The following is a 23,801-nucleotide window of genomic DNA, read 5'->3' as shown; positions in this document are numbered from 1 at the left end:
CCTTCCCCACGATGCTCCTCCCCTAAACAACTTAACCTCCCACCCTCCTCCCAATTTCTGATCTATACTGGAGCCGTCATGCATTGATTGGCATTTTATCCGAGCGATTATGCTACCCGGACGGTACGGCGTGAATTCGCAGGGAGCCGAGACAGCTGAGCGCTGCAGCCAGCCCTGAGCGGCGGCGAAGAGATGTCTCATCCCGGCGAGCAGCTGCTGCCGGCGTGAAGCAAGGATGAGGCCACAGGAGGAGGCAGCTGCCCCGGCACCCTCGGAGAGCCCCTGCTCCTGCAGAGCCATGTCCCGACCCCGACGGGCTGCGCCGTGCTCCGGGCGGCTTTGAAGTTAGGAGGCGGCAATCGGGTTTGAAAAGGCAGGAGATGAACTGAAGATTAAACATGTATGGGAATTATCCGCACTTCATTAAGTTTCCCGCGGGCTTTGGCAGTAAGTATTCGACTTGGCTTTTTGCAATCTGTGCCTTCTGGGTTAGGTGGAGGAGCTGATCCCGCAGCAGGAGTGTTAGGGGGTGGGGGATGGGGGGGGGGGGGGGGGGGGGGAGTGTTAAAGAAACATATTTAACCTGACTTGTACACGGCTGTAACCTACAGTTGCTGTGTGTTTATCCCTGGCGCTGTGCTGTGAACTTCAGCGCAGCCAAACCGAGCTGCCTGTAAGCGCGCAAGCTTGCGCCGAGCCGGGACTCTGCCCTCGGAAGTTTAGTACGCGGCGTTTGAGATGCCGTGTGTACGTCTGCGTGGGATGGACCGGATCTCTGCATTGAAACAAGTGTCGGTCTGCCTGCCTGCATTTTCATTAAGTGGTGGTGGGGAAATAAATGACTTTTAAAACGTAAACCAGCCCCCTAGAAAATCTAAAGCGGGCTCTTGCCTTGCCCAGGGGGTTGTCTCCTGCCCTTGTGACACAGATACTGCCGTAATCGTGTGAAGCTGTGTCAGATTAGCCAAATGAGGCCGCACAGTGAGCTGGAGGTCTGCAAAGGGCCGGGACCCCGAGCTGCAATACCCCTGTGCCCGCCAGCGCTGCCTGAGCCCCAGTTGTAGAAACCAGCACCGCTCTTAGGCAACGGGCTCCACAATTCCTGCGGCTCGCTCGTTTTTATTGGAAGCTGTTCCTCTTTGCTGTAACACGGGTTGGGGGGGCGGGTGTGTGTATGTATGTGTGTGTGTGTAAGGGGAATGGGTTGAGGAGCTGTGGGGTGCTCCCCAAGCACGGTTGGGAGCGGGAAGGTTGGAGAACTTGGCCGGGAGCACTCACAGGTTGGCCGCTAGCAAAATGCTGCTGCAGCTCCAGAGAAGCTAAAGGGCATTGATGCTCATGGACATGCAAAGCCTTAGTATCTATGGAGGACTCAAATTTTTTTCCAGGCCCTTTAGGGTTGGATAAATGCCTCCGGGACTCGTGCTGGCAGCCCCCAGGCTGTACACATCAATCTGTTACTCCCCTGCTTGAAGAGAGGTTTGTGTAGACACGGGGTTGAACGTGGAAAGTTCCTGCTATGTGCGTTTTTAATTTTCCCCCTCCCCCTTGCTCCAGCTGCTCACCTCTGGTAATTCTCCAACTCCAGAAAAGTCATTGGTATTGCATCAAGTCATCCCCAAGTTTCATAAGCGCTTGACTTTCCAAAATACCTTTCTAAGGCAGTTTCTGCAGAAAAGAGAGGACTCATAGGAGGAAACTATTGCTCACAGGGGGTTTTAAGGAACACACGCAGGCAAGCCAAGCTCTCTCGTATTGCCACAATGAGAGTGAAACAATGGAACTGTTATTTGTGTTTAATTGGTTCGGGATTACAAATTTATGAGAAGGAAAAGTGCATATGAACTGGTCCTCACAGGAACGAGGCACCGATCCTTGTAGAGTCAGGGGTCACAGCTCTCTGCAGAGCCTTGGGGTTGGTTCTAGGAGAGGAAGTTGGTAGCAGGAGCAGGGATGTTTTTGTGCCAGAAACAAAGGCAAAGGCACTATTATCCAGCCCACCAACACTTCACTACACTGAGAGGTTAACTTGTGCTTAAAAGCGTAATTAACTTGTGTTTTTACCTGCTCCTAAGGATGGAGGAGGAGTTTCCTGCAGGAGAACTTCTGACAGCAATGCAAAAGCATTGGCCAAGTTTTGTTTTGGTGGCTTTCAAAACGGTTGCTTTGGTCTGTCCTGTGCTCCCTGGACACTACAGAACTGCAGGTCACCGCTCGCATCTACTTTCCTCTCAAAGCTGAAGGGCTTCCATTCTCCCAAGGCAGCTCAACAGGTCTAGGGAGGGCAGCAGATGGTGCAGAGGCTGCCTTTCTATGGGCTCTTGGGTCTGCAGAGAGGGATTTCTGGCTGTTGGGGAGGGCAATCCCTGCTTGGGCCAGGCAACTTTAGGGCCATGTGAAAGGTACTCAGCTTTTAGAAGGCATGGAGCAGGGTGGATCATGGTGACCATCAATGGAGACGTGATGGGGCAGCTTCCTTGCACCCTCACCACAAAGCCCGTGCAGGCAACCTGAATCTCTGGCATGCCAGCCATATGTTCATTGTCTTTGCTGCTCCCCCCTCCTCTAAGAATAGCTATGAAACTGTTCCTCATCCTGCCTGTACTGTCACCATGCAGGAGGGGATGTCAGGGTGGTGGAAAAGGGCAGTGTCCACACTAGACTGTCAGCTTGTTCTGTTCGTTGTTCTTGCAGTGTGCTGCTGGAGGGCAGGGTTAAGGTGATGTGGCTGCTTCTGTTCCATCTGTCTGGCTCTTACTGTGGTCACATTTCCCTTAGCACTGAAGTTCTGAGCTTCATTTTGAACAGAATGGTACAAAAAGCCAAATAAAAATATGCATTTGCTTTCTTTTAGCTGTCACACGTGCTTTAACTTCCTTCCAACCCAAATGCAGATAAAATTAAAGTACCTGTCTTTGATGAGGTGTGTTGGTCTTGAATGACTGAGTCACCTCACCAGATCTGTCTGAGAGTGTACGTGGACAAATTGGTAACAAGCACGTAATTCTGGATGCCAACAGGGCAGCCAGACCCTGCAGTGCTGCAGGGGAGTTTGTAGGGTAGCAGGGAAGTGTTCAGGGGAGGCACCCTTAGAGATGTGCGCTGGGGCAGATGGATTTGCCTTCGCAGCCTGGGCCACAGAAGCAAGGAAAGGGCTTCAAAAATGTGGTTTTTATCCTCCAGGAGGATGCATTTCATCCGGAGCCCAGCTCCCAGGGCAAGGAAGGATGCTGTGCTGGCTGTCCTCTCTCTCAGAGCACTCTCTGGCACAGTTGGTTGGGGACAAAAACTAACTTGGCTCTTCCACAAAGTCTCTTTTATTAGTACTCATGTAACTTGGCCCGTGGCCACGCCACCTCCGGCTGCAATCTTGTTCAGCTCCCACAAGCGAAGCAGGGTTAGGCCAGGTCGTTCGGGGGATAGGAAGGCTTGCAGAGGAAAAGCCAGGCCGTGCCTGGGGTTGCTGCCCAATTGATTGACACCTTTTTGTCTTTTGTGGTTCCAGGTTTTGCAACCTGTGGGGTGATTATTATTTTTTTTTTTTCCCTGGGTGTCACAGCTTGCCATGTCCATACATGTGACTGCCTATGAGAAGATGGAAGAGGGCTCTCTGACACAGCAAATGTGTGAGAAAATCCAGTGACTGGGCAACTCCTGCAGAGGGAAATGCAAGTGGTGATGTTGTTTTCATTAGTTTGGTGGTGTTTGTTTTTTAAAGCAGGAGATACTTCCCTTCAATTGCCTGGGGCAGCCACAGCCCCTGCCGAGGGCAGGATCCTTTCTGATAGGGACCTGTAGCCTCTCCAGGAGACCACAGGTGTCGACGCAAAACCCTTAAGACCTCAAATTCAACAACTTCTATTTCTTTGGGGATGAGAAACTTTATCTGACACTTGGAACTTTAGCTGACACTTTGCGTATCACATAGGGTTGTGATACCTTAGTAGGATGAGTCCTTATTTTAATTAAATGACAAGCAGTTGCTAAAGGAGTCTTGAGATCACCACAGCCACACTTACCCAGTAATGCATGGTTCCTGTCAAAATTATGGCAAAGCCTGTGTAGCTTCTGTGGATTTTGCTCCTCCTTTCCCCTCCTCCTAACCTCAGCTTCCTGGAGAGGAGAATATGGGGTTTCACTGCAGGTGTGTCTCATCCAAATGCCCTTGGATGTATTAAGCTATTGATCCGCTGTCCAATTTCAGTCAAATCAAACCAAGATCTCAAAATAGCATCAGATGCTGAGCCTTCACCGGGGTAGGTGGAAGTCTTGTGTGCTTCCAGCCCACTGCTTCTTGGGGGACAGGTTTTGGGTTGGCCACCATTTGCAAGGGCAGCGCAAACACTGAGAGGAGAGGGAGCAGCTCTTCCCACCACCTTGAGAGCAGAGGGAAACCTTCTTCTGCTTGTCGGTTCCATGTCCTGCACAAGACCCCTGTCGCTTGCTCTCATGTGTGCCAGCACACCTCCAAAATGTTTTGCTGCCCTGTGATGTTAGCTGTCGGGGAAGGCTGCATTATTTATTGACTCAGGAGTGGAGTGGGAAGCGCAAAGCGCAAAGGTTACTGGACCTTAAAAGCGAGGTGAAAACAATAACCTTTCTGTAGGATATTAGCCTGGCAAATCTGTGCTGCCTGTGGAAATCTGCTTGGATGGTTAAAAATATCACCAGAAAGGGAATAGTTTTTCGGTTGAGCTTCCATGTATTAAATAGAAACTTCTTCTACAGTCATAGCAGCAAAGCTTGGTTTGATTCCAGTTAACATGGGATGCTACATGACTGCGTTCAGCTTGAGGAGTGTTTTTCACAGGTATTTCCCCTTGAAGGTCATCCCCAAGGACAAGCTGCCTGCCAAGTTGCACCTCCCACACACGCCTGTGTTCCTCTGCTGAAATCAGCCCTCCTCTGCTTGTCTCTTCCCACTTCTCCGTGCTCTCTGATCTGTGGAGGATGAAGTATCTGCAAAGTTTTGCTAGTGATGTGTCAGGCAGCGCAGCTTGCACCTCCCATTGTGTGCACCAATGAAACGAGCCCTATCTGTGTGTATCTGAGGCCTTGGAAGCACAAAGCATTTCATTATATGAAGAGGGTTTTTCCATCTTTTTATTCTCTATGAAATTAGAAACAAAACTGTGAAGGTTGAAAGTATCATCATCTCTAGACTTGCCAGGGATCTGCAGATCTGAAGGGGTAGGATTGATTTAGGCTTTAACTGAAGGAAGACACCGGTGTTTAGTTAGCATGGTTACCTTTCCTGTCCAGACTTTGTAAGGGATTGGAGCTGAAGGGACGTTGGCCAAAGCAAACTTGCAAGCCGTGCTGGTTAACTAGACAGTGTGTGTAGGACTTGTATGCGTCTGGTCCCTGTGTGTTCTCATTCCATTTTCTGCTCAAACATAATTGCTGAGTCTGGTGTTTCCTGCCATAATTTGACTGAAAATCAGCCTGCAACTGATAAAGCTGTCTTGGATGCTTCTCTTCCCACTGCCTTTGCTGAGATGTTTGGGGTTGCTTGTGCTCACTTGCAGGTTGTCCTTGCTTCATCGTCTGGCCCAGCTTTACCTGTGAAGTGCTCACAGCACAGGTATCCAAGCTGGACTTAGCGAGCTAGCATTAGTCCCATAGTGGTTTAGCTGTGTTAGCCCAGACCTGGATGTGGTGGATCTGGAGCTGTGTGCTCTGCAGGTACACTTGCCAGACATCTACATGTCTTCTAAGGTGTAGACAGCATTCATCTACTTCCAGTTCTGTGAGGCTGTTTATGCAGGTTTTTCACTCGTGGGCTGGGATTTTGCTGAGATCAAGGTGAAACACAGATGGAAGTGGAGTATCAAAACTTTGTGTGCTTGCTCAGCTTCAGTGGGTGGTGGGTCAATGTAACACTGTTGCTTATGTCCTCAAGGATGCTGTTTTTAAATATAGAGACACAAGTGGTTCTTGGGGTCTTCCTTTATAACTTTTTCTGATGTCAGCTGAGTTGTCTATGCTGGCATTATTTCTGATTCTTAGTCTTTATGCTAAAGCAATGGGATGGACTTTGTGGCTCTTTGCATGCTTCCGACCCACAGCTGGTCCTTGCAGAAGGAGATTAGGTTTCAGATTAGATGTTAGGAAAAAATTTTCACTGAAAGAGTTGTCAGGGCTTGGAACAGGCTGTCCAGGGTGAGGCTGAGTCACCATCCCTGGATGTGTGTAGAAAAAGGGTAGATGAGGTACTTGGAGATATGGTTTAGCATAGGACAGGAACAGTTGGACTTGATCTTAAAGGTCTTTTCCAACTTTGTGATCCTGTGAGATGTGATGCATTTGCAGAGGCAGTTTAGAACAGCAGAGCACCCAGAAGCAAGTTTCTTCTTTTTAAACTTTGCTTTCTACAAAGACAAGGCGTATGTGTGTGTGTGTGTGTGTGTATGTCTGTACAAGAGAGCTGGGGTCAGTGGGGAGAGGTGTGTGTGTGTTTGCCTCGGGCACCAGGTTCTCAAAAACACCATGTGGTTTTGGTGGGGACATCAGAGAATCCACACAAGGCAGTTCCCTTCTTTCTCTCTTCCCTTGCTCCTCCAGGAGAGAAAGAAATACAGTGTCAGGCTTCCCTGAACCTCTCTTCAGGAAGCTACCTGTCTGGGCGTTAATGTGGAGCGGGGGAGATTTGGGGAGTGGGGGGGGGAAGACATAAACAACGTAAACAGCCCCATTTCTGTGTGTCAGAAATGAGCTGGCCTTAAACCTGGAGCAAGTCATTCAAGCAGTAGCAAGCCCTGATGCTCGTTGTGGGGTCTCAGCCAGTTTCCCCCAGCAGACACAGGGGGACCCTGCTGTCTGGGAGCCCCGCTCAGTGCTCACAGACAGGGGCTGCCCAGCGCAGAGCCCTCGCCTCCCGACGCAGGCTGCCCTCCGCTCCGTGGGGCCCTGCTGCAGCTGGCTGAGTCCCTGGCATCGCTTGTCACCTCGCATTACCTGACAGACGGACTCCGGGCCTGCTTTGGCCTGTGTAAATGTCACCTGTGCCGAATGCTGCTGAAGAGGTGGGGGCGGCCAGCTATGGCTGGCACGCAGGGCTGAGGCCCGTCTCCCCAGCCCCCCCACCCCACTCCATCCCAGAGATACTTCCCTACTGCAGAGCTGGTCCCACTCAGCTGTCATACTAACGTTTCTGGTTGTGCCCCAAACGATGGGAGAAGATGCCTCCAGGAGAGCCACAGCATCATGGCAAGCCCACTGCCATTCTGGCTGCTTTCTGCTGGGAGATGCACGTCACTGTTTTCAGACAGATGAATCAGACCTCCAACTTCTGTGGTTGGTGCTGTCCGAGCCAACCTGGCTCCTTTAGACTGAAACAGTTTTGAGGGTGCTCAGCTCAGGTAATTAGTAACCCCAGTGACAGGGATGCTTTGGCATGGCTCTTCCTGCACACTGTCTGCCAGCTGTGCAAGCTGTTCCTTGAGCAAGCTGATAATGGAGTAGCAGTCACACCTTGCATCCCTCTTGGAATGCTCCTGCTGGGAAATGAGCAGCTGAGAGATGTGCTTCTGCATCCTTGGGGACCAACTTGACAAACTTATGCCAGGGAAGGACTGGAAGTCCAAGCTTGGACCAAAAACTTTGACGAAGGTTGGTCAAAGTTACAGGAGTACTTTGCTTTTCTTCCCCACCCCTCCTTCCCTCCCTCCCCCCCCAGTTTCTAAATGAGGTTTGTGTAACAGTTTATAACAGATGGATATAAGCAGAGCCTGGATTTACACCTGTGTACTCTCCACTTTCATTTATCCATCTTTCTCTACCAGCAAACATTCCTTCATTCATTTGTGCTCCTGCTCTGGTGTCTCATTGCTGGGGCAAGAGAGGAAGGCACAAGCCCTCCAAGGAAGGCTTCCTGGCTTCAACCTTTCATCCCATCCTGGGTCTAGCATGTTCCTCTGAGTAGACCTTGGACAGTTATCTCTGTTGTGTACAGAAGCACCCCATGGGCCTTGCCCTGGCAAGCAGACTCCTTGGGTGAAAACCTTTCTCTGGGTCCTTATGAAAATTGGAGCCCTTCTAATGGAGAAGCATAGTGGTGACTGTTTCTGGGAGGTCTGGTGTAAATGGGAACAGTTAAACAGCTCTCCTGGGCAGCTTATTGGTTTACATCTTTTTCATGATGCTTTCCAAATATGCCCCTTTCCGTGTTAATGGAAAAGGACGAAGACTCATCCTTCTCCTTCGCTGTCCTGATGTGATAGACTTCAGCCAGGTCTTCCCTTCAGTGGTCTATTTTCCAAGCTGAAGAATCCTCAAAGGCAGTATTGTTTATCTAGATGTTTAAAGAGCCATAAACCCAATTTCATTATAAGTCTGTGCTACAGATGCTGGGGAGGACAGCACGCTTTGAAACCAGCCTACTTCAGGTGATGAAAAATGCGTTTGCTTTTCCCTGAAGCTGATAATGGCACAATTCGGGATGCTCCTTATAAGTCCCAGGAAACAACCAAGATGCCTCTGTGAGCTGAGTGCTTCGGTAAGGCAGGGTCCAGGCAAACAGCACGCCCCCTGCCCGCTGCTACAGGCTCTCCTGGCAGCTGTCTCTGGGGTGAAAAAGGCCGTTGCTCTTAGAAGTAGTTACAAGGTAGGGATTTTGCTGCCTGCTAACAGAAAACAGGCTGCGTGCCTCCGTGCTGGTGGCGGGGGATGTGGGGTGACTCTGCAGCAGCAGGCAAGAGCCCTGGCTCTGCCTCTAGACTGCCTCGCTGCCTCCAAGGCTTCTGCTGTTGTCATTGAGCCGGCTTCTTCTCGCTGCACATTGCTTTCCCACTGGGAGAATTGATCCAAAAAGCCAAAGCAAGAATTGACAAAGACCTTTTCTCCCCCTCCCTCTGCAGAATTAAGTCTGAGGTGGGTTGATAACGGCGGATCGAGTCCTCCTTGACTCTGACAAATGTCTTTAATGTTATTCAGCAAGCTGACCTTTTCCCGTCTTTATTGTGCATCTTCCCTTTGAATCAGATTTGATTGTTACTTCAGGTAAAATAACAAACGCTGTCACGTAAATAACTTTGCAATAATGTTAAAAGGAGGAAAAAAACCCCAAACAAACAAAACACCAAAGCGCTGCCTTACTTGCAAATGCAATGGGAACAAGCATCCTGTGTGCCAGCCAGGAAAACCAACTGTGTGACCTTCCCAGGCAAGATCTTTGCCTTGCTACTCCAGGGAATGATCCCCTGTGTTGGAAAAACCTAACAGAGAAACAATGGTTCATTGAAATGTTAAAGACAACTAATGCATACTGGGGTTGCTAAATTCTACATGAGGGAGAAAGTCATATAAATCCTCAAAATACAGATAGATACCTAACCCATAGGGAGTGGTGGGCGTTCAGTGCCCAGATACCCTCTGACTATTTGAGTTTGATCTCCTAGAAGACAGTATTTAGGTCTCTGCTCTGTCTCTTGCTAAGTGAGGAAGCGTGACAGAAAAGGTATTTTGTGGGTGCCTTGTCCTGTTACCTGCACTGTTAGCCATTCCTGCCCCACGTTACCTGCATTGCTAGCAGTTCCTGCCCCACATTGCTCTAGCTCCTCCTGATGTTGTTTGCTTTGAATTTTGAGAGCTGGGGGAATGCACGCAATAGCACAGTGGAGAGGTAAGAGGGTGGGAAGGCAAAGAGCTGAACCATCATGGGAAGAGGAGCCTGCTGAGCATGGTGCCTGAGCCATAGCAGGGAGCAAAGGTGCTTTGTAAGACACGGGGAGCTCTTAGGGTTTCCAGCCTGGTTGGTGGGGGTTTCATGGTTTCAGATGTGTGCTGTCTCCAGAGCCAGCTCTCACAAAAGAAATGGGACCTCTGGGAATAGCTCTGAGAAAACCAGCCGCAGGCAGGCAGTGGTGCCATCTTCCAAATCAGCTGAGGCACTGAGGCAGCGAAAGAAGATTTGATTATTAAGTATTATCTGCATAATATGTTTTGCTGCTGTGTGTAACTCTATTTCCTGTACCATAACTGATGTTTTACTCTTTCCCTTTATAGCATGAGGCGCGTTTGCTGGCTGGCTTTGGGCCTCGGCCAGCATTGAAGCTGACACAAGCGAGGCTGGGCAGCCGATCACTGGGCAGCCAGCCTGGCTCGCAGTGTATTTACTCGCTGCTCCTCCCTTTAGATTCCCCTGTTCACGCCAGCTCCACATCGGTGAGCCCCTCATCAAGCCTTTCCACGGGAAACTCGGTGGACGGGCACCACAACTACCTCGAGGCCCCCGCAAACGCCTCCCGGGCGCTGCCGTCCCCCATGAACGCCATCGGGTCTCCGGTGAACGCGCTGGGCTCGCCGTACAGAGTCATCGCGTCCTCCCTCGGCTCGCACCCCGTCGCTCTGTCCTCAGCCCCGGGCATGAATTTCATGACGCACGCTAGCCCGCAGGTAGGCAGATGCGCGCGCTTGCTTGGCTGCAACCACCAGAGCGGGTGAAAGCCCCAAAGCTCCAGGGAACGGGTGGGCTGGTGTGTTTTGGAGTTGTGCTGTAAGGAACAGTAGCCAGCGTGTGAATCTTTCTTTGTAAGTCCCCCTGGCACAGACATGGAGAAGACACCTGTATTTGTTTCAAAATACCTGGAACAATGAGGAGGAGAGCGCCGATGCCCAGGTTCCTCCTCAGTGCAGTCCCCATCCACAGCATCTATTGCAGTGTGTCTAATTACTGTACTCGGAAATAATTGAGATAGCCAGGGGCTGCAGCATGTGAAGCTTTCCCTTCCTTCCTGCAAAAGGATGCCTGCCTTGTTTCATTATTTGGGAAGGAGACAGGCTTTCTAGAGAGACAAATGCTGATGCTAAATGCCAGCCACATATTCTGTGTTGTGTATAAACTTTGCTGGAAGGAAAAATTTAAGCGCTCCTGCTCTTACTGCTTGAGCTCACTCAGGTGCTGAGGTTTCCTCCTCCAGGCAGCGGACAGACTTGGGTGTTAGGGTTGGTGCCTTCCCAGAGCTGAATTAATGCTCTGGGAGTTGACAACTAAGTGGAAATTCTGCCTCCTGTTAACAAGATTTTGCATTTTATTTGTGGGACCTGAGGACCCTCACGGCTCCTGCTGAAGAAGCAGTGAGGAGATGGTCCCTGAGCCCTCTCTGCTGCATACCCCACTGCTACTCCACAGTCCATCCGAAGCTCTTTATAGCACCTGCCACTGAAGGAGGGAGAGGATGGTATGGGGAAGTCCCTGAAGAGCTCAGAGAGTTTCAGGGTGATTTGGCAGGTTTGACTTGCCTTTACCCAGCATCATCAACTCCTGCCTGGGTCTGGGGTGTCTGCGGTGCATGGGCTGGCATCCTTCCTCCCTTCACACCACCCAACTATTCCCCATTGACTTGTCAATGTTTGTGCCCGTGGCATCAAGGGCAGGTACTTCACAGTGGTGGAGCTGGTGGCAGCGTCGAGTGCATGGAAGCCTTTTCCTTTGGGGCTGAGGATGCTCTGGGAAGTGGTTTCCCCAATCCAGGCACTGTGCCAAGTTCCCGGTTCCAAGGAGAGGGTTTCATTTGTGTTTCCTCTAATGCAAGGAGACAGCTGGGCCTTGGGGATTTGGCAAGGAGGCAGCTAATGGATTTGGGTTCAAGCAGTTGTCCCAGATATCATACATGATTGCACTTAACCTGCAGGAGCCAAGCTCTGAGGACACTGATGGCTAAAACTGCCCTGTTATTGTCTCAAAGTGCAGAGAGAGAGAAATAAAAGGTGGTACCTGTGCTCTGAGTAACATTTTTAAACCATGAAAAGTTTCTTCTGGCTCAGCATAATGCCAAAAAGAAGTTTTCAGGGTAAAAAAGAAAGTGACTGGACACTTGTTGGGGGGAAGAGGTTGATTTTTGCTTTCCTTGTGCCAAGTTCAGATTTCTGCAGCTGCCCAGCACCTGGGCTACGTCTGTGCTGGGGAGGGCAAACCTCTGTTCCTCTGGGCAATTTTTCCCTGTATGTTTTTATTTTCCAGTGGGGTAAACCAACCTGGCTCCTAATGTACAGTTTTTTGCTGAATAATTTGTATTTTCAGTATCATCAGACCTTTGAAGCCTTGGAAATGAAGGGACTGTAGTGAGGGAAGGTGAAAGCAGGCTTCTTTTCATCTTGTTATTTCTAGTGACAGGTCAAAAAATCCCAATGGGATGAGCCCTTCTTGATCTTTGCTGAAATTCCCAGTGGAAATAATACTATTTTATGGGAAATGGGCAATTTCCTGGAGCAAATGGAGAACTTGGAACAGCCAGCATGAAATCTGGGTGGTTTAGGTGTTACAGAGACTGCAGTGAAGGCTGTGGCTGAATTTTCATTCCAAGCCCCGTTTTCCATCTCTGCTTCTGCCCCCTTACTGGGGAGAACTTCAGCTGATAAATTGTCAGAAACAAGCTCAGTGAAGAAGAAACCATCTGCAGCCCTCGATGCACGGCAGTGGGAACGGTGATTTGATAGCGGCCTTATAGAGGCAGTGTCCAGCCCAGATGTGCTTAATGGCCCTTAATCCTCACTGCCCTGCTGACAGCACCTGGAAAGCAAATAGCAATAAAAGGAAGCCCTGGGCAGCATCAGGCTTTGGTCTCTAATCGATGTCAGTTTGTAACCTTTAGCTTGGAGCAGCCAGGAGCAGCTCCTCCAGATCTTGACTGGGGGCTGTTTGCTTGCATCTCGCTGTAGCTGGTTTTAGATGCTCAGCCTGTGTGTCTGTGTGTGTGTGTGTCCCTTTTTCTTTTTTTAATCTGGCAACCCCAAATCTGCTCTGTTCTCCAGCCTGTGATAGTGTGGGGGAACCTGAGTCCCACAGGGAGTGACCAAGGTGGCTGTGCTTTTGTGTGTTTAATCAGATTTGCATATCACAAGGCAGGGAAGCTAACATACTTAACATATTTTTTAAAAATATTTTTACTTAAAAGGTATTACAGCTTCCCCAGCCATGCAGTAGTGCAGGTTTAATTGGCACAGATGACGTGGCTGCAAAGCTCTTCCTTACTAAGCTGTTAGTGCTTGAGGCCATAAGGAGCCAGTGCTCAGCATCCTCTAATGAAGCAGGCAGGAATCCACTAGCCTTGTCGCTTGGAGGCTGTAACTGAGCAGCTGAGGATTGCTGCCTGCCCTTTTCCAGCTCTGCTTAGTCCTGGCTTTGGCTGTAGAATCAGGGAAGGGTGAGAAGCAATATCTGCTACCAAGCATCTGCTTAAAGCCCCCTCCAGCTGGATTCACCCGAGGATGTCTGTCTGCCTGTGGCAGCCCCATGAAGTTGCTGCGGATAAGCTTGTGGGACGAGCCCAGCAGGAGCAGCAAGGGAGGGATCAGCTTGATTTTTGGGGGTGGTTTCATCGAGGTATGTCAGCCCTCTAACCTGTCTTGTGGCTTCTGCAGCTCAACATCCTAAACAATGTCAGCAGCTCAGAGGACATCAAGCCCTTGCCAGGTCTTCCAGGCATCGGGAACATGAATTACCCGTCTACGAGCCCAGGATCCTTAGCCAAACACATCTGTGCCATCTGTGGGGACAGGTCCTCAGGTAGGAGGTTTTCCTTCTTGGGGAGAGCTTTGTGGAGTGAAAACTCCCCCGATGCTCTGAAGCAAGGCTCGTGCAAGAGGGAGCTCCACTGCAGAGGCATGCTGTGGCCATCCTGGCACTGCAGGCTTCATAGCTGGGTCTGGCTTAGCCACAGGCAAGCTGCGTGTTTTGCAGATGTGTTGTGTTGTGCCCAAAAGAGAGCAAATCTAACAGCCACACTCCTCTCCCTTATGTCAATAACCTCATTTCATGTTTTGTTCCCGTTTATCAAAGGTAAGCATATCAAAACCTCAGTATTCCTATTTTACTGGGCTTTGGCTGCACCTGGGTTTTCTGTCCTACCCCCATGACCTGCAGCCTGGACGTGCCTTGCAGAGCCCCTCCATATCAGTGTGCCCTGTTTACTACCTGTGGCTTTTCTGCTCTTACACTGCAGCTGAGATGTAGTTCCACATCCTTCTCTTGGGACACAGTGCCTCCTTATCGTAGGAAAGTGGCAGTCCTGTAGTTAGGCTGCTGCGGGTCACTATCACTGTGAAGAGCCTTAAAGCCAAGTCAGGCCTGCCAAGGTGATACCCTGCAGCCAATTTTTTTCAACTTTGGGGTTGGCTGGAGCTTTTCCCTGCTGGAGGGAAGGGCAGATGGCTGCCTGCCCATTGATGGCCTCTCCTTCCCTCCCCAGGGAAGCACTACGGGGTGTACAGCTGTGAGGGCTGCAAAGGCTTCTTCAAGAGGACCATCCGGAAGGACCTGATCTACACCTGCCGCGACAATAAGGACTGCCTCATAGACAAGCGCCAACGCAACCGCTGCCAGTACTGCCGCTATCAGAAGTGCCTGGCGATGGGGATGAAGAGGGAAGGTATGTGCAGCCTGGTGGAAGGAGTGGGCTCATAGAAACTTTCATTATGCTCATTAGAGTCAGTCTGGCTCTTGGTGGCCCTCTGATGCTGGAACACTCCAAAAACCCACACTGGTGGCTTCAGGGCACTTTTTACTTCATTTTGTAAAGAAATGAGGCTGATGGGGAAGCCATCACATTAAGTTTTCTTCCCATCCTACCTAAACATGCATACTGGTGACTGTTGAGCCTGCTAACTGATTTTGACCCAAGCTTGCCTTAAGTTAGTGACCCTCAATGGCCTGGATCCCTGTGACCCCTAAACCTCTGCTGGGACTGTGAGGAGTCCTGCAGCCTCCTTGTCTCCTGTGTGAGGAGCAACCCCCTTTTTTGTTTGCAGCTTACTGTCTTCTTTTGCTACTGCCTCATTCTTGCACTGGACAAAAAGAATGAACAATTCATTTCTGTCTTTTATTTTGCCATTCCCTGTCCTGTCCACTCTTAACATCACCCTTGGAGATGAGCTCTGGTACAGCTCGCATCCTGTACTGTGGTTCATGCAGCCTCTTCCCATACTCCTCATACACTGCAGGACTCTGTTGCTGGCCCAGGACCAGTACTGGTCTGGAGGAAGGATCTAACCTGAGGCAATTGGATTTAGAGAGATTTTATGCTGACTTGAAGGAAGCCTTCAGGAGCTGCTGAGGGTGACACGTGTCTGTGGCAGGTCCTGCTGCCCTACCTCTCTCCCACACAGCTCTTCAGGGTGCAAAGGTCTTCATAAAAGCCACCACTGAGTGAGTCTTTGCTGCAAGGGAAGGGAAACCCAGTGGAATGGGTGTTTGTCCGTCTACTAGCTGCTTCCTCCTCGGTGGTGCAGGGACCACTGAGCTGCACATTGTCTCTCCCAAACGTCACTGACAGGCACAAGGTCAGGTAGTGAGAACCAGCACAGCATTTAAGCTGCTTTTTTCTCCTGAGATAAAATAACTGTGCAGCCTCCATGATTGAAGGCTAGTGGGAAGTGTAGCTGTCCCCTTTGGAGGCTGTGGTGCTCCCCTGCAGATCATGCAAGCCATTCCCTGCATGGAGCTCAGACTGTGCAGGGCAGAGCCTGGGGAAGCAGCTGTAACACTGGGCAGAGGCTGAGCCTTTTTCTGTTCCTGGTAACAACATCAGCAGCAGCAGTGCTCTCCTGCCTTTAGGGCAGCGGGGGACTGCAAAATGCCAAGTGTGAATCAGAAACCTAATCCTGGGCACAGCTCTCCCTTCCAGCTGGGTGCAAAGTGGTTTGGAGGACCAGGGTGTCAAGGCGACTTCCCTTTGTGAGGCGTGAAAATTTAAACCCTGGGATGTTGGTGCATCCTGGGGGGGGTTGGCTGCAATAATCACAGGGGCTCTGTAGGGTGGGCAGAAACTGGGGGATAGATTGCAGCTCAGACAAGGAATCCTGGATGAGATTGGGGCTGAGTGATGGGACTGGTATTTCCTTGGCAGTTCTTTCTTCCACTAAGATTTTGATGACTTTAGAAACACTTCCCTGGCTCCTTTCTGTCCATTAACCAGAAGAGGGCGAATGCTTCCCCCAGCTGTCTGGCACATATGTGCATCCCCTGTTGCCTTCCCTCACTAGCACCAGACTGGATGCCCCACTGAGCTGTCTCCCTGAGTGTTGCCAGGGGCTGCCAACTCCCCAGCATCTAGGCAGCGCTGGGGACCACATCCTCCCATCTGGAAGAAACACGAGGAAGTTCTGAGCTTTGCAAAGTGCCAAGGAACCTCCCATGGCTTGGCCTTGCTCCCAAAAGCACCCTAATGTAAGCCAGGCTAAGGCAAGGCTGATGCAAGGGGTTATTTCTTGACACCACTGCAAACAGCAGAGCTTTAAAGACCCATGGAAAAGGCACCTCCCAATCCAAGTATCTGACCTGAAAGCTTGTCACACCCTGCTTCCAGCAACACTTACCAAATTGAGAAACTGGGGATCAGAGTCTTGGTCAGGCTCTGTCAGCTGACCCTTCCTTGGTGTCCCCTGGTGCAGGTCCCTCCTCCTCTTAAAGGACTCCTTACCCCTTGGCATCAGTGATTTTCCCCACTCCTCTGGAGTGCTTGGTACTTAGCTAACAGGCCAGGAGGCTGTTAAGCTGCTGCAGAGTGAAGCACCAATGTCTGCATGGTAGGGGCCAGCTTTGCAGCCAGCTTTTTCCTCAGTGAACCTTTTGTTTCAGGTATGCCTGTGGCTCAGTACAGGCCATTCTTGGACACCAGGCCAGCTGCTTACCTGTCCCCAGGGGTAAGGGTCCCCTGTGCTCAGGCAGGGGAGTGATGCTGGCAGGACTCTAGTTCTGGGACATTCCTCCCCAGGCCATGAGCTAAACTTGATATGACACCTGCTGGTCACCCTTTTTTTAAGCAAGATTTTCTTATCTCCCTTTTTGGACTTTTCCACAAAAAATGTGTACCCAGGACTTCTATTGAGCATGAGGCTTGGTGTGCCATGTCCTACACCAAGCTGTCTTCCACACACCCAGCAACCCTGGGTGTGTGGGGGCTGCATGAGGCTACACAGGGAGGTGTCAGTTGATAGCTGGGATCTAGAGACAGTCCTAGTGATTCTCTTCCTTCTGTCAGTTTTTGGAAAATATAGAGAGATGGGAGGAGAGAGTGAAGGTGTTGGGGCATTCAGAGGTGCTAAGAATCATCTTTTGGTGGAAAGGGTTTGGGAAGAGAGGTGGTAGGGGAGTGGTGACAAACAGAGCTGGGGACAGGCTGGGTAAGCTTTTGCTGAGGAATGAGATAAGCAATGCATGTGTATCCAACTGGGGGCGAGGCACCATCTAGCCCTGCTGCTGGGTGCTCTGGTCCCTGTGGGACACGCTATCAGAGTGGCAGACTTCAGTGTCAGGGTGCTAGGTCCCACCTGCCTCCTCCAGCATCTAGACAGACGGGTCCAGGCTGCCACCTGGAGGTATCAGCTCCCCTTTCCTCTGTTCTGGAGCTTCACACCTTGGAAATCACAACTTCTTGTCACATTTTGGAGGCCAGCGGTCTGCAGCAAGTACAGAATTACTGGGGAGCAAAGGGGGGGCAGCCAGTTTAATGGATGTTCATCTGGAATGTCCATTTATTTTCTGTCCTCCCTGTCCTGAGGGGGCTTTTCATCCCTCCCCCAGAGGAAAGGGGACCCGCTGCGAGCAGGTAAGTGTTCTGTGGGTGTCAGGAGCCACCTTTCTGTCCTGCAGCGGTGCAGGAGGAGAGGCAGAGGAGCCGGGAGCGGAGCGACAACGAGGCCGAGTCCACGAGCAGCGGCAGCGAGGACATGCCCGTGGAGAGGATCCTGGAAGCCGAGCTGGCAGTCGAACCCAAGACGGAGGCGTACAGCGACGCGAGCAGCGAGAGCTCAGTAAGGGCACTAACGCCACTTTCAGCTCGGGGTGAGAGCCTGTGGGGCGCAATTGGAACTGACAAACCCCGTGTGAACAACGTGCCTCTTCACAAGGGGTTTTTCCTTTGCGCCTCCTACAAATCATAGAATCACAGAATCATAGGGGTTGGAAGGGACCTTGAGAGATCATTGGGTCCAATCCCCCTGCCAAAGCAGCTCCCCAGCTCATATTGCACAGACAGGTCTTGAATATCTCCCGAGATGGAGAAATCACCAACAATTTTTATTTCAAAGCTGTTCAAACAGCATCTAGAAACCAGCCGGTGCGTTACTTTCCTCACACTTCTTTCCCAGATCCCTTTGGCTTCAGTGAGTAGGGAGGGCAAGAGCCAGGTGCCGGAGAGTCTGGGCCCTGTGCTGGTCCTTGGTTGCATAGCCCTTACTCTGCTGCTTGTCTGCCCCAGTGACCAATACTGGAACGGAGCTGTGAACTGCAGCTTTACTGGTGTGGTTTTATTGGTTTGGATAAAGCTGCTGCTCGTGCCAGCTCAGGGGCTGCTTGGTGGCTTTAGGTATGTGCTGGGGAGCAGGGCTGCAGCCTGCCTGTGGGACTTGCTTTGCAGAGAAGAGCAAGCAAACAGAGAAGTCTAGTAACCCACTGATGGGGCTGGTTGTAGGGGGGATAGTGGCAATAAATCTCTTCCCAACAGCACACTGCTGAGGTTATTGGCAATTTGATCGTTGTACTTGTGGCTCTGAGTCTCGTTAACTTGATCCGATGGTGTGTGCGGTGCAGACAGACATTATCCAAGACTTTACATTGACAAACTCCCATTTTTCTCTGCTCTTTTCCTTTTCATATTGCTCTTGATCAGACAAACGATCCTGTCACCAACATATGCCATGCGGCTGACAAGCAGCTCTTCACACTGGTTGAGTGGGCCAAGCGAATCCCCCACTTCTCTGACCTGACACTGGAGGACCAAGTTATTCTCCTCCGGGCAGGTAATGTCCCCTACGTGTGTGGCCTTTAGGGCTGTTTCTGGTACCACACTTCTATCCCTTTCCTGGGCTCTGTGTGCTGCCAGCCAGGCTGGGTGGGGGATAGGAAATCTGGAGCTCATCCATCCTTGCTGGTGCAGCGCAAACAACCTGTCCTGAGCTGGGATGAGCAGTTGGCAGAGGCTGTGGATGGGGTGGTGGAATCTGCTGCTTGTTGCCATTTTCATGCAGACATAGGAGGGATGGGGGAAAATGAATTAATGCAGTTCTCATAACCGCAGAACTTAGATCAGCATGTAATGTGCAAAATGATGTCAAGGGTTTGCTGATGCAAGGAGTGTGGGCTTTAGGACAAAAACCATGGCATCTCCTTTTTAATTATTATTTTTTGGTGGGTTTTTGGCACTTTGAGGTTGTTTTCTGCCCCTTCATTGCTGCTGGTCAGGGTTTGCCCACACCTTGCAGTGTTGGCAAGGGCGTGCAGTTGATACCAGGGGTCCCATCTCTTCTGTGAGCTGAAGCCAGCAGGGAGAAACCAGCTCTCCTACTCTCCATGGAACTGATTTATTGTTTTCTGAACTGCCTCTTATCCCACACACTTCCTTCTGCAGGCTGGAACGAGCTGCTCATTGCCTCTTTCTCCCATCGCTCCGTGTCGGTGCAAGATGGCATCCTTCTGGCCACGGGCTTGCACGTGCACCGCAGCAGTGCTCACAGTGCTGGTGTGGGCTCCATATTTGACAGGTATGTGGCCTGTTTCTGTCATTGCCCATCAGCAGTGGCCCAACTGCCTCCATCTCTCCCCTTGGGAAGGGAAACATATCATTAGTGAGAGCTAGAGCAAACCCGTGGTGATTTGGGGCAGAACTAGCTTAGAATGAGACAGGGGACACTTGACTGGCTTAAAAATCAAGAATGGGATGAAAGCACCTTGGAAAGGGGTTTGCAGCAGCAGAAGCAGATCCTTGAGCGGGTGTGCAGGGGGAGGGATGCTTATCTGCCTTCTAAGAATTTGCCCTAACTGGATCAAGAGCTAATACCGATCAGCTGGCAAAGCCTTAAGCCCCAACACGCTCATATACCGATGGCACACGCCTGGCAGGGCACTGCCGTCCCACTTACACAACTGGCACGATTATGGGTGGTGCTGTGTTTCACACAGCCAAATGCAGAGGGGAAAAATCCTGTGGTTTCCCAAGTGAATGCAGATTGTTCCTCCCAGTCTGAGCAGGGCGTGGAGAGCATGTGCTGAGCAAGGTGGGAGCGGGAGTGAATTTGATGCTGGGGTCTGGGAATGCTGCTGGTGCGCACATAGAAGAGCAGCGTGCGGTGTGGCTGTCCTTCAAAAGCTGCCTCTTCCTGCAGAGGGGAATTGGGGGTGTTCCTAGTACCTGTCCCAGATGCTTTTCAGCCTTCTGCCTTGCTGTCCCTACCTGTCTCTGATCATCTTCCCACCTGTGTCCCCCACATGTAGGGTTTTGACAGAGCTGGTATCTAAAATGAAAGACATGCAGATGGATAAGTCGGAGCTGGGGTGCCTGCGAGCCATTGTCCTCTTCAACCCAGGTAGGTCCAAGGCCTGGGGCAGGCCCAGGTGACAGGTACAGAGCCAGGGGTCTGTGGCAGTGAGCATCGGGACTGCGGATGGATTTGTCCCAGTCCCTGGGTATATGGTTAGAGAGCCCGAGTCCTCTCCTGCCCGTGCTCATGGTCATGCTGGCGCAGAAGGGTCTCTCCTGCAGTGATTCCTTCCCTATCAGTAACCTCTCCCTCATCCAGATGCCAAGGGTTTGTCCAGCCCCTCAGAAGTGGAATCGCTGCGGGAGAAGGTCTATGCCACGCTGGAAGCCTACACGAAGCAGAAATACCCGGAGCAACCAGGGCGGTGAGTTTCCCCAATTCCCACCCTGGAAAGGGGAAACTGAGGCAGGGGTCTCTGCTCTAGCTCTGCCAGAGCCACGCTGGGCTGCATCCTCTGGGGCGAAACAAGGGCAGGACATCAGCCAAAACTGCCCGAGCCGGCTGGCCTGTCCTCAGCGCCCTAATTCTGGATCAGAGCCTTTAGGGTGCTGGCAAGATGCAGTTTTCCTGCTTTCCAAGCCAATCCTACCCTCTGCTGGCCAAGCTCTCAAACCGCCAGCAGCCGAAGCCTTCCCCATCGCCGCCAGTCAGGGTGACGCATCCAAACAGCATCTTCTCCTATTTTTGGCTCCGGGTGTCACCGCAGAGCGTTGCAAGTGGGATGTGGGGAGGGGGAGGCAGTCTGCCTGCTGCACCCCCTTGCAGCTGCGCCTCGAAACAGGAGTCAGCGGCTGGCAGAGGCACTGCTGGGGCGGGGGGCGGGGTGGGGTGAGTCGCACACCCTCTCGGGGGGTCAGGGGTTTTTTGCAGGCTCTTTCAAGAAGGATTTCAAGGGCACCATGGAGGTGTAAGTCACATTCAGATTCTCTCCAAGACTCGAACCAGTATCTGATGTACTTTAAAAAAAAATTATATACATATATATAAATTTATAAAAATGCAAAATTCTCTTTTGAAAATAGATATCATTCCTTCCACACATGTGGAAAGAGATGCTTATTTTGAAAGCATAGGAGAATCTAAGACACAGAGCTCTCCAAAGCATTTTTGGAGAGGATTTTGGGCTCTGCTCTCCTGAGCAGGCTTGAAAACAAGTGTGAGAGAGTGGCCAGTGCCTCCTGCATGCCTCTGTTCTCTTCCAGGTTTGCCAAACTCCTCCTGCGCCTCCCAGCACTGCGCTCCATTGGGCTGAAGTGTCTGGAGCACCTCTTCTTCTTCAAGCTGATTGGGGACACCCCCATTGACACCTTCCTCATGGAGATGCTGGAGACACCTCTGCAAGTCACTTGAGGGTCTGGCTCCACCCTGGCCAGATCCTGGCCCCTGCACAGCCTCCCACCCCTCTGCTCTGGGCCTGTGAGCTCAGGACATGTCCTGTACCCTCCACTCCTCCTTGGTGGGATTGTTGTGGTTTTGTACAGCTGTAAATCACCCCCCTCTAACCCTGCCTGGCTGTGGGGAGGCTGCAGATCCTCCAGCCAGCTAACCACCCTTGTTTCCCCACCCTGTACAGATAATTGCTTTAAATTATTTTTTCACTCTCAATAAAAGCCAACAAAACAAATAAAATAATGTATGAGAGGGGCACTGACTGCAGCTTGAGCTCATGGTTCTGGCTTGGGATGGGGCTGAGGGACCTTCCCCAGACTCTGGGGCAGCCAAATTCAGGGCAAGAGCATCACTCAGGATATCACTGCGTGTGCTGATGGGCATGGTCCTCTGGCCAAGGCACAGCAGGTATTGCTGCTTCTTGCTCCTAAGGAAAAACCTGGAGAAGCTTGCTGCTTTGAACTGGAACTTTTCATGCTACCATCTTAAACAGAAACTTGTGGACTATTTGAAGCAATTAGATAAGTGATTTATTTTTTTTTTTAATATGTTGCTGCTTTTTTTTTTCCTTCTGAGCTAATCTAGCCACTAAGGGAAGAGCCAAAGTGCTAAATTTTGGTCCAGGGCGAGGATTTTGGGGTGCTCAGGAATAACTTCAATTTTTCTGAAGCTTCATGGATCCTCTTCTCAAACTCTTTCCCCCTCATTATTCTTGCTCTGGGAACAAGCTCTTCCACCCCAAATCTATAATCTCACGCCTCCCTAAGGGAACCTTGCAGAGAGGGGAAGCACAAGGCGCTCCAACCACGCCTGCCTTGAAGGTCTGCCTGGTCTTTCCCCTGCTCCCGCGGCGTTGCTGGAGCTCCCCATCGCAACCCAGCTCGCCAGAGCCAAACGAGTTAAAGACATGAATTTGTTCGATACATGGGGCTTATCCTGGTGGGAAAACGTCCTCCCAGGATCCCGGCACAACCGCCTGCGTTATTATTCATAAAACAGGTGTAGTGTTAAGTGATCTGCCCCCTCCGACCCCCTCAGCAGCCAGTGCGGTGAGACGCAGCCGCGCTTCGTCTGTCTGCCTGACAGATTGCAGCGCTGCCGCTCGGCGACGGGGGAAGTTTTGGGGGGAGAAGGAGGAGTGACAACAGAGAAGGAGGATAAAAATGAAACTCCTTTTTTCTTTTTAATTTTAAACTCCCATCCAGGGACATGATTAATTCTGCAGTATCTCATTGTGGAAAAGAGAACTGGGCGGGGGGGAGGGTTGGTGGGAAGAAGAAAAAAGCAGGAGAAACGTCAATCCAAAATTATGGAAAGTCTTTTATGATACAGGAAAAACCTCAAATTTCAAAGGGTGTGACAAGCATTTTTAGTTGAAAAACTGTGGAATTTAAAAGTTGATTTTCCATTTAATGTTTCCCTTTTAAGACAGAAACTGTTCAACCTGCTCCCTGGGCAACCTTCGTCATACTTTGAGATGCTGCTGTGTGGGGGCTGTGCTGGGATGGTACCTACACCATGCTGCTGGGCAGAAGCAGCAAGGGGTTACCTCCATCTTGGGCTGCTACAGCCCTTCCAAGAGGTGTGGGCTTCTAAGATCTGGTCCCCAGCTCACTGAGTGGGGTTTCTCTTTCCAGTTGTAAAGCCTTGTGTGTCTCTTTATCTCCCTGCTCCCAAGTTTGACGGTTTAATTCAAGGAGGTTGGTTGGGGTTACAGACTTAGCAGGAGAAAGGCTGCAGAAGGCGATGCTGCTGTGTGGAATCAATCCTTCTTGTTGAAGTATCTAGAGGAAAACCTGAAGGTCCTCGTGCGTGCTGCAGACCTTTTGCTAAGATGGTGTCCAAGTGCTGTTTTGGAGCCCTGCAGCGCTCAGTGGTGACTTGGAGTGTGCCTTGGGTCTGTGTTGAGCTGCTGCAGCACAGCAGGCTGAGCCAGCCAAAAAGGGCAGGATGCTTCCAAACCAGTCACCCACACCAAGTCTCTTTTGGGAGCTCACGGGCTGTTCTCAGCACACAGTTGTTGCAGCTGTGACCATAAGTGTTTACACAGAGGCACAAGGTTAGAGTTTATTGTTAGCCAAGACCTCTGAAAGTGGTTTGGGCCATGCTCCACGCTCTCTGATAGGAGCATGATGCCTCTCAGTGGCTTCATTACA

The 23,801-nt window shown here is 51.0% G+C and overlaps 1 protein-coding gene across 1 annotated transcript in view; it reads left to right on the top strand.

Moving 5' to 3' along the window:
* Nucleotides 1-21,900, top strand: part of RXRG (retinoid X receptor gamma) — a gene marked incomplete at its 5' end in the record, with an annotated part of 37,920 nt that extends 16,020 nt beyond the window's left edge. The window contains 9 exons of the mRNA XM_084266110.1: nucleotides 10,136-10,395; nucleotides 13,363-13,507; nucleotides 14,190-14,369; nucleotides 17,591-17,751; nucleotides 18,609-18,738; nucleotides 19,347-19,479; nucleotides 20,210-20,301; nucleotides 20,515-20,620; nucleotides 21,459-21,900. Of these exons, the coding sequence (XP_084122236.1) occupies nucleotides 10,136-10,395; nucleotides 13,363-13,507; nucleotides 14,190-14,369; nucleotides 17,591-17,751; nucleotides 18,609-18,738; nucleotides 19,347-19,479; nucleotides 20,210-20,301; nucleotides 20,515-20,620; nucleotides 21,459-21,606 (1,355 nt within the window). The 3' untranslated portion in view covers nucleotides 21,607-21,900. The remainder of the gene's footprint in view (nucleotides 1-10,135; nucleotides 10,396-13,362; nucleotides 13,508-14,189; nucleotides 14,370-17,590; nucleotides 17,752-18,608; nucleotides 18,739-19,346; nucleotides 19,480-20,209; nucleotides 20,302-20,514; nucleotides 20,621-21,458) is intronic.
* Nucleotides 21,901-23,801: the final 1,901 nt, after the last annotated feature.

Source organism: Gallinula chloropus (assembly GCF_964237585.1).
Source record: "Gallinula chloropus genome assembly, chromosome: 6".
Lineage (NCBI taxonomy): Eukaryota > Metazoa > Chordata > Aves > Gruiformes > Rallidae > Gallinula > Gallinula chloropus.
The sequence above is the reverse complement of the archived record's forward strand: the minus strand, read 5'-3'. Positions and strand labels throughout refer to the sequence as shown.